Source organism: Mustela putorius, unplaced genomic scaffold (genome assembly GCF_011764305.1).
Source record: "Mustela putorius furo isolate JIRA1106 unplaced genomic scaffold, ASM1176430v1.1 tig00000450_pilon_pilon_pilon, whole genome shotgun sequence".
Classification (NCBI taxonomy): Eukaryota; Metazoa; Chordata; class Mammalia; order Carnivora; family Mustelidae; genus Mustela; species Mustela putorius.
This window is the reverse complement of record NW_025421385.1, coordinates 9,572,171-9,589,127: the sequence shown is the minus strand read 5'-3', so window position 1 is coordinate 9,589,127 and position 16,957 is coordinate 9,572,171. Positions and strand designations below refer to the sequence as shown.

Sequence of the window (16,957 nt, the reverse complement as noted above, 5' to 3'; positions counted from 1 at the left end):
GATCCTGGCCTCCAGGCACGGCTCAGCCCCAGGGTCACTCACCGGCCTGCTCCCAGGCTGCACCGAGCCCGAGCCCCGGAAAGTGGAGGAGGCAGTGAGGGAACCCAGCTGTCGTGATCATCAAGGAGACCAAACCGCGCTTTTCACAACACGTTCATTGCAAAGCACAATATATCCAAAGCCCTAGGACGGTTTCCAGAAGATGAATGTTTAATCAGGAAGGTTGCTCTTCTCTGCCTCTGCCCTGTCAAGACCAAGCCGGTGTGTTGGACCAGCCTGACCATACGGGAGAGCGTGAGCAACACCTGCCGGCACCAGCCCGCCCGCGGCCCCCGCCTCACTGCGCAGCATCTCCGCCAGAAAGCAACGCCCCGGCCCCCCACCAGCAGCTGGAACCCGGTGTCGGACCAGCCCTCGGGAAAGCACTGCGGTGGCAGAAACCACGGGGTGGTGATGGGAAAAATGAGAACAGGAGATCCCAGCCCTTGCCCAGGGCCCTCCGTGTTCCTGAGCTCCCTGGACTGGGAGGAAGGTGATGGAGAGTGAGGGTCCCCCCGAGACTTGCTTTCCTTCGGTAAAGAACTCTATTCTTGCCTGAAATTGGGTCTTTCACCTTTGAAAGCCTGTGCATTCGCAGAGACTGCAGCCCTCCCTCCTCCTCAGTGGGCTGGGGCGGGCCTGCCCCTTGCGGTTGTAGAAAGAAACCCTCTGGCCAAAGGACGCACACACTGGAGCGAATGAAAGAAAAGCCGAGTGTCCACTGACAGATGAATGGACGGAGAAGATGCGGTGTAGATCCACTACGGAGTACTACGCCGCCTTCCAAAAGAATGAGATCTTGCCATGTGCGATGATGTGGACGGACCTAGAGGCTATTAGGCTAAATGAAGTCAGTCGGTCAGAGAAAGACAAATGCCGTGTGATTTCACTCCTTTGTGGAATTTGAGAAACAAAATGGATGAACATAGAGGAAGGGAAGGAAAAATAAAATAAGAAGAAAACAGAGAGGGAAGCAAACCATGAGACCCTCCACGACAGGAAACAAACTGAGGGTTGCTGGAGGGGAGGTGAGTGGGTAACTGGTGACGGGCACTGAGGAGGGCACGTGATGTAACGAGGTCTGGGTGTTATGTGCAACTGACGAAGCACTGAGCTCTGCCTCTGAAAGTAATAACACGCTCTGTGTTAACTGAATTTAAATAAAAAGATTTTTTAAAAGAAAGGAAGGAAGAGAAAGAAAGAATGGAAGGAAGGAAGAGAGAAAGAGAGGGAGAGAGAAAGGAAGGAAGAAAGACCTCGTAAGTCGGAACTTCGATGAACTCTCTCTCCTCCCAAAAGTGTGCGTGGTGCGTGGTTCCTTCTGTTCCCTGCACGGAGGTGGGGGAGTGATGACAGCTCTAGGTATCCCCTGGGCAGGACAGTGAGCCAACTCCACCACAAAACCGCTGGGACAGGTTCTACAAGAACTCGGGAGTTCTGAAAAAGAGAGGAGGGGATAGTAAGACAAGGTTTATGAAGTACCTACTATGTGTCGCGCGCAGTAGTAGAAAGAGCTTCATGGTCAAGCAAACCCAGCCCCAAACGCTGGGTCCTTGCCTTACTCTTATCCGTAAGGGCTTAAACAAGCCACTCGTTCACTTCAGCCTCAGGGGGGAAATGTGTTTGTTCTAAGAACTTCTGAAGAAACAGTGCAGTGCCTCGCTTACTGCTCGAACCTAAAGTCACACCCGTTCTTCTTCCTCCTGGTTGAAGAGCAGTTCCTGAAACTCTCGAAGGACTGAACGCACACACTCAAGTTCAAGATCTCTGAAGGCTGCCGAGGCGTCTTCTGGCTGATCCACACCTGCTCCATCGCTCGAGGGAGGGCTCCACGCTCCACGTCCCATGGCCCACGTTCCACATGCCACGTTCCAGCAGCTCAAAATATGTTTACACCATTTCTTCGCCCAGTGAGCGAAATGAGGGAAAGGACATAAGGTGCGACATGACGTAAGGACACTTAGAAGAAAAGGAAACATCTTGTGAAATGTTGGCATTCTCTTTCACGGATTAAAAAAAACACAGAAGCTCAAGGGTTCTCGAAGCAGATGGAAATTTAGCAGTGGGGAATTCTGGGGCTTTGTGAACAACAGTCTGACCAGACCCTGAGGGCCCTTTCTTTCTCTTTCTTTCTTTCTTCCTTCCTTCCTTCCTTCCTTGTAGTAAAATATACAAAACACAAAATTTACCCTTTCAACCATCTTTCAGTGTCCAGTTCGGTGGCAGTAAGTTCACTCGCAGGGTTGTACAAAGATGGCTACTGTCCATCTCCAGGCCTCTTCGTGTCTCAAAACTGAGACTCTATACCCAGGCACACTGGCTTCCTCTTCCCTCCCCCCAGGCCCGGGCACCCACCCTTCTCTCTACTTTGTGTCACTGGGAAGTTAATTCTTGCGGGTACCGCGTGTGTTATGGAATACTCGCCCACTTGTGACTGGCTCACCTCACTGAGCACGATGTCCTCAGGGTTCATCCGTGTGATGGGCTGTGTCAGGATGTCCTTCCTGTCCACGGCTCAGCTGTGGCGGACCGTCTGTCTAGACCACGTTTTGTGGATCTGTTTATCTGCAGACGGACCCCTGCTTCCACCTCTTGGCTCTTGTGACTGATGCTGCTGTGAGCGTGGGTGCGGGCCCCTGTATTTGTAAAACAATCAAGTAAAAGTGGTTTCCAGCCTGCAAGCAGCGGCCACTGATCACCAGAGACAACTCTGGGTGGTGAAGCCTGTGACTGTCTCCAGGGGATTTTTCCTTAATTAGGTCGTGTCTGGGGGTCAAGGGCCAGGAGGCTGCCGGTAACTGCCTCTGGCTGCCCGTAACTCCCTGGGCACCTGTGGGTGCTGTGGGCACCTGTGGATCCCCCCCCCCCAGCAGCTTATTTCGGTGCACATGTTTTCCAGGTGCGGGCGTCCCTGGCTGGTACCAGGCCCCTGTGCATGCTCTCTGCCTGTCTCACTGAGCATCACTAACGGGTTTCTCTCTCTCTCTCACATCCCGCCCTTCCCCTTCCTGTGCCCCCCCTCCTCCCCACCCCATGCCCGTCGCCTCTCCGCCTTCGGGTTGCCGGCTCCCTCCTGCTGCCCAGTGCGACCAGGACCAGTGCATTCAGAGCACCAAATTCGTTTTGCAGGCCGCGGCCACGCCCCTGCTGCAGAGCGAGCCCAGCCTCACCAGCGACGAGCTGCACCTGCCCGGGAAGCCGGGCCTGGGCACACCCTGCGCCAGCCTGACACTTGGGCAGCCCACGCCGCCCTCCTCCATGCCCAACCTCACCGCCGAGGCGGCGCTCACAGACATCCTGCCCCTGAAAGACGAGCACGTGGGCCACCAGTTCCTGACCCCGGAGGAAGCACCCTCGCCGCCGCGGATGCTGGCGGGCAGCCCCCTGGCCCACAGCCGCACCATGCACGTGCTGGGGCTGGCCAGCCAGGACTCCCTGCACGAGGACTCGGTGCGCGGGCTGGTGAAGCTCAGCTCCGTGTGACCGCAGCCCAGGGACAAGGGCCGCAGACCACGGGAGCTTGGCCGTGACCCGGTTCCATGGCGGCGAGGACAACTCCGGGTCCTGGGGCGCCCAGACCCCTCAGAGCGCAAACGGATGGCCCTTCCAGGGCAGAAGAGGGCAGGGCCCAAATGCCTACAGCTTGGGTTGATGGAACTTTCTTCCTCACCCTGACTGCTTTGATCACCGTGAAAATGGAGAAGTGGCTGTTTCCAGGCGGCTGGCATTTGAGGGGTGGGCCTGGGGAGAGAGGAGCAGCCTCCGGGGCTGCGGGCTGAGCCCAGGAGGAACGGACCCGGCCCGGATGGCTGCTCTGCGGTCCGCCCGCTGCTCTGGGGACAGACACACGGGAAGGTTGAGGACGCTGGTGGCCAGACTGAATTTGCACTTACATGTTATGCTACTAATATTTGAACTAGACATACCATTCCATTTGTTAATTTAAAAACAAAAACAAAAACCTAAAGGGGATTAAAAAAAAAAAAAAAAAAGACCAGGTCTGGATTTGCATGCCACGCTACGTCTGTTTCCAAGTGGTGTTGGTATTCAAACGGAAATGCTGCTTGCTTGCTTTCTTTCTTTCTTCTAATTTGGTGAATTTTCAAGTGCTGTTTTAGGGGAAGCCAGTGCAGCACAGCGAGGCTCATGGACATTGCCGACACGCGCCAGCTTCTCGAGCTTCGCTAGACAGGGGCAGGTGGCGCCCGGGCTGCGGGGCTGCCGGCTTGTGCCCTGTCAAGTATCAGTTCACCTTCTGTTGGGTAGTTAGACGAGCTTTGTGTCGTACCACGCCTGCCACAGTCTCCACCTCCTTGTGTGACCAAACGTCCTGTGGGCAGCCAATAAAATGACGTCCTCTGTTATTTCGGATCTGCGTACAGTTATCCTTAACAGCTTCAATGACGACACAGTCATCTGGCTGACCTATGGAGAGTGTGGTTTCACCGAAGTATCCCTAGCGAGGAACGGTCCCCAAACAGCCAAAAGTAAAGTCTTGGAATGGGGTAGGGGGGATTTACGGGATGATTTCTCAGGTAAGCGGGTAGCTTTCCAACAGTGTTTCTCTCTCTCTCTCTCTCTCTCTCTCTCTCTCTTTTTTTTTTTTCTTTGTCTTTCTGATACGATCTCAGCAGAATTTGTTCCACATTGACCGATTGCCACAGGGCGATTAATCCACGGGTGGCGGGAGAGGGCCCGCGGGAAAGGCCACCGTGAGGCGGTCTTCTACGTCCTATTCCAGAAGGTCAGTGCTTGGAAAGGGCAGCGCGAGGTTCTCCTCGGGTATCAGAATATGAGGAGAAACTGGCTTCACGTCTGGGCCCTGAGCATGTAGCTGATCATTCTCACCCAGACATGAAGCAGAGTGGAATTAAGAAAATTACTGCTTCATTCGTTCATTTATCATCGAGAAGGACGCGGGCTCTGTATTTAAGGAGTAAGTCATTTCGGAGGCAGCTGCGGGGACTCAGCAGGCTCTGTCCAGGCTTCTCTCCAGACAATAAATTCAACCGCCCAATCGACTCAAGTTCAAAATCAAGTTGGGGCTCCTCACAACCGTGTGAAACACCAGCCACCCCCAGCGATTTGCATTTATGGAAAAAGGCTGTTTCTCCCACGAAAGAGTTGCCATTTTATAGAAAAGGAAAGCAGAAAAGGAAAAGAAAAGCACAATTTAAAGTCTCATCTGGAATAAAGCCCATTCTTTGTTGGTGGAGAATCTCCTGTGCTGAAAATAACCCCACAATTCTGGCTGGGTGGTGTCTTGGAACCACCGTAACTGTTCATGCTGTCTATACAGATAGAAAACAGGAAAGGCAGATGGTGTGTAGCCATTACTGACCTCCCGGACCTCCTAGCTCCTTGTGCTCGCTTGGAATTTATAATAAGGGGGACAGAACTCTTCCTTACACAGCCACACACACACACACACACACACACACACACACACTCACGGTCACGAACCCATAGGGATTCTCTCCTTGCCTGCACTGCCTGGGAGCAAAAAGCAATAGCCCCACGATGTGCCTTCCAGAACTTTCCTAACCCTCTGCCCTCTGCCTCCTTCCATCTGCTGCCCTGAGACCCTGGGAGAGTGTTGGCCCCGGGGAGAAGATGGGTCACTTCTCACTCCAGTGTCTGTGTCTCCGTCCACTCCCAGTTTCTTCACCTGCAAGATGAAGACAATGAACTTTTGAGTCTTTCCATTTCTATCATCTAATTCAGTGGTTGCTGATTTCCCAGGATTGGTCCCTCTTTCCACCTCCTTATGATAAAATCCAAGAAGTAAGGATCTTTCATGTCTTTAATAACCAATACTTACAGAATATATATTACTGATCCTCCACACACCCCCGGCCTTATCTCCTGTACCCACTGACATCACGGATTGGAAAGGGGATTGGGAATTTCAGTGAGACAAATCAAAGCTATCAAGCCCATTCCGGGTCCAGGAGGGTGATTAACTTGAATAGGCCCATTTGCTATAACAATGAACTTCTTCAAGCCCCAGACCAGAGAGATACTCACAGCCCTTTAGTCTGTGGCTTAGCAAAGAGGGGGGAGTCTGTGGAATGAAGGACTATGAGCCGGGGAGCTCCCAACTTCCCCTGATCTCAGGAAAGGAACTTCTGGTGATGGATCTGCATTTCCCATTAACTGATAAATACAAATATTTTTAAATGCTGGGTGGTTTCATCAAGCTGTGGCTGCATATAGACCTTGATCTTTCTAAATTCTGTCGGTGTGTTATGGAGCGATTGCATGCTGGCTATGAAAATAAGATTAATATTTTACCGTGCTATTAAAGCTTGGACCATTATCAAACCTATGCACATGCATACACACACACACACTCACTCACTTTGTTATCTAAAAATCCATCTGCTTTCCTCCTCCCAGAAGTGCTTCAGGCACCGCAGGCTTCCCAGGCACTCAGAGGCTGAGTTGAGCCTGAGTGCCCTGGTCCTGGGGAGGATGTTGGCTGGAGAGTCAGGGCGGCTGCTAGTGTGCCCACTGAAAGGGCAGGATGACATGACATTCCGTGCCTAGGGAGAATCGGCTGGCATTTGTGCTGACGCACTTGAAAAAATGCTCATTCCAGCGTTCAGCCTGGGAGGGTGATGCCATAGCCCCAGCCTGGGCCAGCAAAATGCCAAATACCTGTTCTGGCCCAGAATAACACCGGGGAAGACCCTTGTGCTCAGCTCAGCCCCCTGCAAGGACCCCGTAACCCCCCCCACCCATTATGTTTAGGATTACTGACTGGGATTCAAAACAAGAGACAAACCCCATTTTATGAGCCATGCTTCTGCTGGACCTAAATGGGTTTTCAGAAGTCCCCTAGCTTTTCACTGCCTGGGCTTGGGCCTGGCTTTCTTGTCGGATTCAACAGCAAGTCTATGAATTTGCCTAAAATGATAGGAAGTGTCCCTGGCACTGGGGGCTGTAATAGCATCTCCGGGAAAATGCCAGAATCCAAGCCATTCGGGGACCACCATCACAGGTTTCTGAGGGGCACAGCCTGATGGGCTCCTCTGTGGGTCTCAGAGCCTCCTTGCTCCCCAAAGGGGGGAACTGTAACTCGATGCCCCCTTCCTGAGCTCCACAAACAGTCAGCCTCTTCACCAGAAACCCAGGGCTTTCCCACCTTGGCTGGTGGTTTTGAGTTAGCCAGAAGGCATCAGGAACTCGCATTCATTGTTTAAGGAACATTTTGAAGTGCGTTGTCTGTCATTCGTCCACAGGACCACTGCCTCACCTGTTTAGGTCTTGATCGTGTAAGAAAAGAGACTAAAGGGAACAAATGTCAGATATACTTTTCTGATTAATGCCTTAAACTGTTTTGAAGCTGAGCCTAAGTCAAATCGATGTTTACATTTTTTATTGAGTACCTATAAGTTGTGGAAGTCAAGCATATTCTTATCCAAAGGAGAGAGCCTTTCAAATGAAGTCTGATTCCCCGGTCCCCTCCACAGGTCCTGGAGCTCTGCGTATGGCCTCGTATGCCATTTTCCATGTGCCTGCATCAAAAACCACCCCCCCCCATTTGTTCCCTCGAGATGCAACACCCCCTTGTCTCTGTCTTCTAACAATAAGTTATTGAAATATTAAATAAGCTGAAAGTCGTTTTCTTTCATATGAATGTCAAAGATACTCATGGCTTTTTGTACCTGGGGAAATCCTCCATCTAGTTGCCCACTGTAAGGTCCTCACCATACAGCCAGGATGGATTTTCAGACGAGGCATCAGGACATTAATCCAGCCATGGAAAATAATTGGGAGGCTGAAGATTAGATTGTTTCTGGAGCAACTGAATTTGCAGCTGCCACAAAACTAGATAAATGGCCTTCACTGGAATTATTCTCTAAATCTCATAAACCTTAGGAATCACGTACAGAATGGGCTGGAAACACGAAGACTTTTCTTCCATCTTGCGCAACATGAAGACTTTTCTTCCATCCGCTGTTGACTTTTTAAGAGACACTTGGTATTGCTGATGAAGACATGAATGGACGGCTCTCTGTTTGCCCTAGATATGTTAAGATGGAGAGTTACACCGAGAAGCCATATGGCCTATCCAAGGAGACATGTTTTCTGGGTTCTACATGAATGGACATGGTTTTAGCCTGCAATTAAAAAAAGGGGGGGAGGGGGAGATTACATCCTCACTTACTATTTGCCCAGGGCATTCTGTGTTGGTATTTCACATGAGTCAAACATTTTGGTGTGAAAGGGTGGGAAAAAAGGCCTTTTAAACTCTTAGTGGATTCAAAGCCCTGAATCGGAACAATGGTGAACACACTATAATACAGAGCGTTGCATGTTTTCCAAGATACTTATGCTTATTAAAGTGCCTTTCATGTTTTAATGTTTGCAGAATCTATCTTAAACCTGAAATGAATTAAGAAAGTATTTTCCTCCTTCAATAAAAACTGCTAATGGCATCAAATGTAAACCTCAGTCTTTATAAGATTTTCAAGGTCAACAAGGTGTAGGGAAGAATCAGATCGATTTGCATTCAGTGAGTTTTCACTGTGTAGACACTCCTCTGAAGAGTACTGGATTTTCTGGTCACAGATACCTAGATTGGTTTCTTACAGCTGTGATTCTCAACTTTTTTAAATTCGCAAATGACTTTAGAGCAACTAAGAACTTCAAACCCTGTAATCTACTTGCTCTGTGTTCCACCTTCTAACACACACATACCCCAGCCAGATAAGAATTGTGTTTGGCTACTAATAACAAAATCTCCAAGTAACAGTGGCTTAACAAAGAGATGTGTTTTCTGTCATGCAAAATAAGCCCAGGGGCAGGCAATCCAGAGTCAGTGATGGCTCCATAATGTCATCAGTGTCCTGAACCCTTTCTTTCTGTTCCGCCATTCTTAGCATTGACTTTCATCCTCAGGCTCACTTCATGGCCACAAGATAGCTCCTGCAGCTCCAGCCATCAAAGCCGTATTCCAGGAAGGAAACAAAGGAAAAGAGCAAAATGGGTACAAGACACTTAAGATGGCTCCCTTCAGAGAGCCATTTCCAAATCTTACTCAGATTTCTCCATTGCCAATGTCGAGTCACATGACAACCCCTGAGCACAAAAGAGGCAGGAATTATGGTGTGTTAGCTGGACACATTATTGCCCCAAATAATGTCAAGTTCTGTAAGGAAGAAGGACAAAATGAGTATTGACTAGATCATCACAATGGATAACCTCATCTCCTTACTGAAAAAGAGACCTGCTAGTTGAGTTTCTCCATTCTCCGCTCCACCAGAAAAGCTTTGTCTTCACCCACTTTTTCTCTCTTTGGAGAGAGTTCCTATTTCCTAAAGTAGGCTTGACCTAGGCTGTTCCATGACCTCTAGGATCCAGCCCTTTCTCTTGCATCTTCAGTTTCTCTCTTTTCATTAGTTGCTTTTTCTAGGTCACCACGCTTTTCTTCTATCAAAAAAAAGGAAAAACAAAAACAAAAAAAATCCTCTTCCTTGCCCTTCATCCCTGGCATTCCCTCGTGCCACACTCATGAGACTGGCGCTCCAAGGTCTCCAATGGCCAAATCCAGCAGGATTGGTCTACCATCTCATTTGCATCTCGGAAGCATCTGGCACCATGGTGTTGCCTGGGTGGGCCATGGGGGCATGGAAGGCAAGCTGTGGTTGAATGGCCTCGAGGCTCCTCAGGCAAACTCTCTGTGCTTCACCACTGTGCTTCTGTCCTCTGGCTCAGTGACATTGTTTTTCCAGTTGGCACCTCCTTGCATTCTGCTTCCTTCTCACACCCCCTAAAAGAGGACACATCCTCTGCCCTTCGCTTTCCTGGTTCTCCTCCCCTGCAGAGACTTTTCCACTCCCAGTGCCTTCTCGTCTATCCTCTATAGTGAACTCCAGCCTCTCTCTCTCCTGGATCACCTCCTTCCCCAGTGCCAGCCCACATCTGAACCAGCTGTCCAGGAGGAGAAAGTTTTCAGACAGGATTCTGGCTCTGGCTTGGGGGAAACTAGCTCTCCAACACTTGGGTGATGGGTAGAGCCTCTGCTCCTAGTTTCCTTACCTGTTTATGAGTGGCTTCTGATGCACCATGCTACTCTTGGCTCAGTGTCCATTTAGATGTTCCATCATCACCCTAAACTCAGAATACCTAAAATTGAATTCCACATCTTTTCCCCCAAACCAGTCCTTATTTTAGTTGCTGCTTCCCTAGTAGAGTCCTTGGCTGAAAATTCTGGAATGGTCTTTGACTCTTCATTACTCTCCATATCCATTCAGGTGTCCAATCCCTTCTAGTCTTGCTTTATAATATCCATCAAATCTGTCCTTCTTTTCTACTGGATTGCTGTCTTCACTGTCTTCCCCAGAGTGTTATGGTGGCTCCAAGAAGTCTCCTTCCAAAGCTTTTCCTAAGCCTGTCCATCCCATGTAACCCAGACAAATTGGTCTTCCCCCAACCATGCTAGGTGCATGTCAGACCCTAGGCAGGAGACGGTCAAAGGCTTTTTCTTGCCCATATGCTGCTTAAACCAACATCAAAGCCTCTATTCTCTGGCCTCAACTAGTATTTCTGTCCTCTTTCCCTTTCTTCCTGTGCTCCCCTCTCTGACCATCTGGCCTCCTCACCTTCTGGTAGGAGTCATGCACTTCCTACCCTCCCCATCTTCCCTCTGCTCTTCCTGACTCTCCCCATAGTCCTTCCTAGCTTTCAAGGCCTTGCTCAAGGGCCAACACTTCCATAAGCTCTCTGACAGACCGAGGGACTGCTTTCCTCAGAATTCTTAAATTGGTCTGTCAGGTAGTTTCTTAAATTGAGGTATAATTCACATACCATAAGTTTACCATAAGTTCACCTTTTTAAAATGTACGACTCAGTGGTTTTTTAGTATATTTACAAGATTACACCACCAGCACATCTGAAACATGTCTATCACACATTTGATGCTCTTTCTAGAATACCTGTTACTCACATTCTCATGCAAAGGTTCTCTCTCCCCATAAAACATGGGGGCATGCCAGGCAGGACAATTCACTCGGGCACGGAATCCTCAAATGCTCAGGAAGACGGGGGTTCAGGTGAGGAGGGTACAGTGGCAACAGTTCAAGAAACAGAGACCCAAACTTCCTAAGGGGACCCCATCCTGAGACCTCACAGCCTCAGCAGAAAGCCGAGCCATCTTCTCTTTTAACCCCTTTGGTGTCCATTGTAAGGAAAAGTGGTTGTTGAGATGCAAGGCGCTGTGTGGAGGGAGCCTGAGCGGGGGCAGTCTTGGTCTGCTCCTCAAACCCAGAACATCTGTGCTCCCTCCACAAGCCCACCTGAGGCTTCCCTTCCATTCCTTGTGGCATATATTCTACTTTGGGATAAAATTGCGGTCATCAATCATCATTTTATAAAATTCCAATAGAAAAAAGTTAACTTTGGGGGTGCCTGGGTGGCTCAGTCGGTTAAGCGTCTGCCTTCGGCTCAGGTCATGATCCCAGGGTGCTGGGATTGAGTCCCGCATCAGGATCCCCGTTCAGCAAGGAGTCTGCTTCTCCCTCTTCCTCTGCCCCTCCCCCCTGTGCTCCATCTCTCTCTCTGCTCTCTCTTTCAAATAAATAAAATCTTAAAAAATAGTTAATCTTCTAAATATATAATTTGTGATCAATAGTAAGGTAACTTAGATTATTTGGGGACTGCATGCTTTAAAAAATCTTGTTTAATAAAAATCTATTAACCAGTTTCATTGACAAGCATTGTTGGCTACATGACACAGGGTTAGTTCCTGAAAAATGTGTCTCGCTTCCCATATCATAGAATGTGTACACCGTATACTCATATATTGTAATTATTTATTTCTGGACTACAGATATTTAATAAAAGAGGCCTTGAAATAAGACATAAAATAAACATTCATACGCCGCTTTGCTAAAATCCCATTTTTGCACCGTGCACGCACATCGCGGCGCTGATGCTAACATCCGTGTGTGGGCTCCAGACAAGCATCCGCAGAGCCAATGGTTTGATGAGATGCCGGATGACTGATAAAGGGATGGTAGCTCCCTCTTATGTCACAAACAAGGCTGACTGTAATGAAGAACGGAGAAAGAAATGAGCGATGGCATATACTCACGTATGAAGGCATATACCATACACTCTAATATATTAGACTCTTACATGTTTGTACACACTACTGCTTTTTATATAGATATATTTTCTATACTTTTCATTGATGGATTGTATTCCAGAAATTAGCGTGGAATTTGAAATGTGTTTTCTCATGGAAGCAAACATCTTAAATGACATTTAGAACCTAGGTCAGTTGCAAAATAATCAGTAACTGACCAGAAATAATGCAAGCAACAAACCTGGGCTCTAAACTTCCCAAAGGTCTCTAAGTTCTGAGTCCTGAGCCTGGCGCTCTGACCTGGGGACCCCCAGGCCCCCTCGAGAGTAGACCACCCCTTTCTTTTATTTCTACCCCACCACCAAAGAGTAAATCCATCTTAAGAAACACATGCACCTCAGATTTTTTTAAAATCTGTATTAGGGACAAACAAAACAGTGGAAAGGAAGCCTTACATATTCTACTTCCAGAGATTCAAAATAGTGAAACCCCTCATAATACATTTAAGGTACCTCTTAGAAACAAGCTTTTCCTTTATATTTAGAGCCTTCAGGAACATCAGCTGAGATGATTCTCCAGCAGAAATTCTAGATGATTCCACAGCTGGATCCAACTTGACCAAACATGTACAGCTCACTGGAGATTGAGAATTTATTTTTTTGTTTGTTAATACCCTGAATCAAAACACACATTCTGTCTTGAGGCATGCCTAGCTGTCATTGATCATTGTGATGAAAAAAATAGTGATTATTTTGTAAAGCCTTTTAAAAATGTTTCTTTGAAACCTAGTCAACACTCTGGAAATGGATAGAGGTGAAGACTCTATGCAAGATTTCTTCTTAGTGTCCTTTTTTGAGAAATTTGGTAGGCAAACATCTGTTGGTGGCACCTGTTTTCTGATTGAAATCTAGCCTGAGTATTGAAACTTAATTAGTTAGGTCAGTCTGGAAGCTGCACCAGAAAACACAATTTCTTGGCATAATGCGAACAGATGGATTCAGAAGCCACCAAGGATTATTCCAAACCCACTGTTCTCATGGAAATATCAAATAAGATTTCCCATGTCCCTAAGTAATAGCTTTAGACCAGCTCTGTTGAGGTCATAGGAGGGCCCTGTGAAGTGATGCTCTATTATCTTACTGAAATCTTCGGGTGCCTTGCCTTCCATAGGCATCTGCCCAAGATCTGGATAAAAATTAACTTTCTGCCATAAAATCTAACCCAAGAGCATGATAGAAGGTAATTGAAAACATGACCCTTTCAGGAAGCTCAGAACCACCTCGAGTTCTCCTTTTACCCTGGTTTGGAGCTCTCCATGTGCCCCCTCCTCTTCACAAAAACACCCCTTCACTTCTGCTTCTGTCTTATACAGGATCCAAGCTAGGGACCTCGTAATACAAACCCGGTCACCTCTGGACATGGCATCTTCCCTGTGACGTGGCACTTCCTTGGGACCCACAGACTTCTCTGTCTCTCCAGGACTGAACTTCCAGCTGCGATGGCTGATCTACTTTTAAAGTCTAGCATTTCTTTCTTCCAGACACCTCCTTATCAGTTCATCGGCAGGTGGGATCTGTCCTAGAAAGAATTCCTTAACTCTTTCCTCAGCATCCCTCACCTGCCAGGGGCAAGGCTGAGCCGCAGAGCTGCAGAGGAGAGTAGTGCTCTTTCTAAGAAGGGAGCAGATTTTCTCTCTCTCTGTCTCTCTCTCTCTCCCTCTCTTTCTTTCTTTCTAATGTCTATCAAGGCATCAGCTGCTTTGCTGAGTTGTCTAAACCTGGATCAACCCAACCTCAAGTTCAGGGTGAACGGAACTTACAAGTCAGGCATTTGTGCCCCATTCCTTTCTAGGAAACCTTACAGCAAGATCAAAGGGATCAAGGGTGATCTGTAGGATGGAAACGGGTTTCCTCTCCGTTCTTTGTGGGGCCACCACCCTCCACTCACTGAGTCCGTGGCCTATCCAAGGGGTCCTGGCCCTGCCCAGAAGACAGAAGTCAGTTCTTATCCCAGAGTGTCTATGTAGAGTTTTCTACGGCCAGGCCAGAGACCATGACATGAAAAGAAAATACCAACTGAGTAGAGCTTAAACAGAGATTTGTAAGGAGAGCAACTGGCGTTTTTTTTCTGTACCACAGGGAGAAGAGTGGAGAACTCTGGATTGAGGGAAGACTTTGGAGCAGTGGAGGGCTCCCCTGCCCCCCACTCCGTGGGGTCTTGGTGAGGGAAGTCTGCTGTTCTCCATAGCTTTGCGGGGAACCTGAGGGCAGACGGCACTAGGGCCTCACTTCTTGGGTCAAGTCTAAGGAGACACGCCGTCTGCGGGCCGGCATGTGAATGCCTAGTGGAAATCATAGCAGGTCAGTAAAAGCAGAGAGACGGAGGCAGCCCATCTCCCTGGCTCCAAGACCAGGCTAGGAAGAGCCGCTGGATGTGTCCTGGGTGCAGAGCTACATGGAGCCCCTCTGCACAAATCAGGAAAAGGGTCCTCAAGACCCATTACTTCCATCCATTGGGGAAACTCATCATAGACTGATTTTTATAAGAAGACCGCACTTTACTGACATTCAATACAAGATCCTCTGGGCAAACACACAGATCTGTGAGGTTTACGATATGAGCAGCACCCTAGCGGGGCAGGAACCCTGCCTGTGGTCAGATGGGGTCCCTCGAGCAGATGCCCTAAGTCCCAGCCCCCCGCAGTCCATGCAGATGCCGAAGATGCCTTGAGAGGAGTCGCGTCTCTGTGGCGGCCACTGGGCAGAGAGAGTGATGGAGAACCAGAGGCTCGTTCCCAAAGGACACCGTGACCAGCACCACACAGATTCTGAAGAAGCTCCCAGGTCAGGCCAAGAGGGAACTCTCACCTGACCAAGGAAATCCCGGATTTCAACTGAGTTTACCTAGACCAGTTTTTCCTTTTTTTCTGAGGTTCAGAGTTGGAAATGAAGTAGTTCTCAAAATGTGGCTTTTTTTTATAACCCAGTTTGTGACTATGACATTTGTACCCATCACAAAGAGGGGCTTGGTCCTTGGCCAGGTCGTGTTCCTACCTTGGCAGCATGAGCGGCCGACACGGGCATGAAATCAACCCCTTTTTCCCACCCTCTGGCCTTGTTCTAGCTACTGTGGCTTCTCCTACACACAGAGAGAGGCTTCTCCTCAGTCCTATACCAGCCACCCTCTCCTCCACAGTCACAACACACCCGCCTCTCCTCCCTACACACACACACACACACACACACACAGAGAAAGATTTGTCCTCACACACAAGCAGGCCCCTCAGCTCGCTGCCTAGAAATATCCTTCGGGCACCACAGGACGCACTTGGCTCAAACCGTCTCTAAAACAGCCACCCATCCCCCCATCGGTCTCCTGCCCCTTTCCTTGCTTTTAAAGTTTTTCGTTGCAGTTTTTGCTTCTCAACATTATCTACAATATTGAAGTTGTTTATAATGTTTCCGCAAATAGAACATAAATCCCGTAATAAGCAGGGACCCTGTCGCGCTCACTCCTGTACTCCCAGTGCCTGGAGCCATGCCCGGCACATAGTAGGTGTTCAGGGTCTTTTGAACGGCTGAAAGAGCTTAATTTAGGGGGGACTCAACACTGCAGGAAGCAGGTGGCCACTCCCCAGTGCCTGTCCTTGGGAAGCCGCACTTGCCCAATTATCCTGCCGCTCTTGGCTCCAGCTTCAGAAGGCCCATCAACGCCTAATTTCCCTACTGGCTTCAGGCGAGTCGGAGAAATACCAGTATCCCGTGTCTGCGGGAAAGATCTATTTTTCTCGTTGATGGATTTTTCGTACAGTCATCGTAACTGCTCGGGCTTAATGGTGTGTGTGCAAATGCTGCTGGTTTGAGCCCCTTAAAAAATAAACTGAAAAAAAAGAAAAAAAAAGAAAAAACAGAAGGCAGTGAGGGAGTATTAAAAAAAAAAACAAGGTCGTCACCCATTTTCTAAAACAGGATGAAGCCCCTTTAGCATCATCCCCACAAGCGAACTTCGCGCGGACTCTCACGGGGAGGCTGAGCGGACTCCGCAGTTGAGGGGGGGGGGGTGGTGCTGTTAATTTCACAGCCACCTGTCATGGCTTCAACGGCACTGACCGCCCGTGTGAGTCCCTGCCGGCACCCCCCCCCCCTCCTGACTTCTGCCCCTCTGTTCATGGCCATTTCATGACTCATTGAGCCTCCCCTGAAGGAGTAAAGGAGAGGAGAATCAATAACCTGAACCAGCCTTCTAGAATTCCTTTGTCAGCAGAAGTGGTTCCAGCTCGAGGATTAAAGAGAAGAGGTCAAAACTGTCCCTAAAGCTAGATTCGGGGTAATCCAGCACAAGAACAGAGGATGGCTAGGAAAGCGCTAGCTCTGGAGACCTGCGGACTGTACCCTCTACCCTCCATGGCCCCCTCCCTTCTCATCACTCCCTCCTGTGTGTCCACCCCCTGCGAGCACGTGATCTAGGGGTCCCCCCCCCAGAAGCAAACCCAGTCATGCCCCTATCCTGTTTGAATCCTTGCTTCCTCATCTTCAAACCCCACACTCCAGTGGCCCTAAAATCGTAACCTCTAATCTCCAAGTTCCTACCGGATGCCCACCAGGCCCTTCTCTCTGAATCAGAGCCCCCTTTAGAGACTTCCTTCCACAGGAGCACTGAACCGCCCCCTCCCCCGCCACCGCCGCTACGTACCCCTGGGTGCTAATCGCTCTCCAATCTGGTCATTATCTCCCCAACTCCACTGTGAGGCCTTCGAAGACAAGGAGAGCATTTTCCTCTAAGAATCCCCAGTGTCTGGACCATTGGAGCTTCCAAAAAAAAAAT

General features: G+C 49.0%; 1 protein-coding gene across 11 annotated transcripts in view; it reads left to right on the top strand.

Annotated features, from left to right (window-relative positions):
- The window catches only part of ZDHHC14 (zinc finger DHHC-type palmitoyltransferase 14), a 276,013-nt gene extending 260,917 nt beyond the window's left edge, over positions 1 to 15,096 (top strand). For 7 of the 11 annotated variants that reach the window (XM_004770889.3, XM_045080124.1, XM_045080128.1 and 4 more), the window contains one exon: positions 3,124 to 8,494. In XM_004770889.3, the coding sequence (XP_004770946.1) occupies positions 3,124 to 3,522 (399 nt within the window). In that variant the 3' untranslated portion in view covers positions 3,523 to 8,494. The other 4 variants (XM_004770891.3, XM_045080126.1, XM_045080132.1 and 1 more) reach the window with 3 other exon arrangements.
- Positions 15,097 to 16,957: the final 1,861 nt, after the last annotated feature.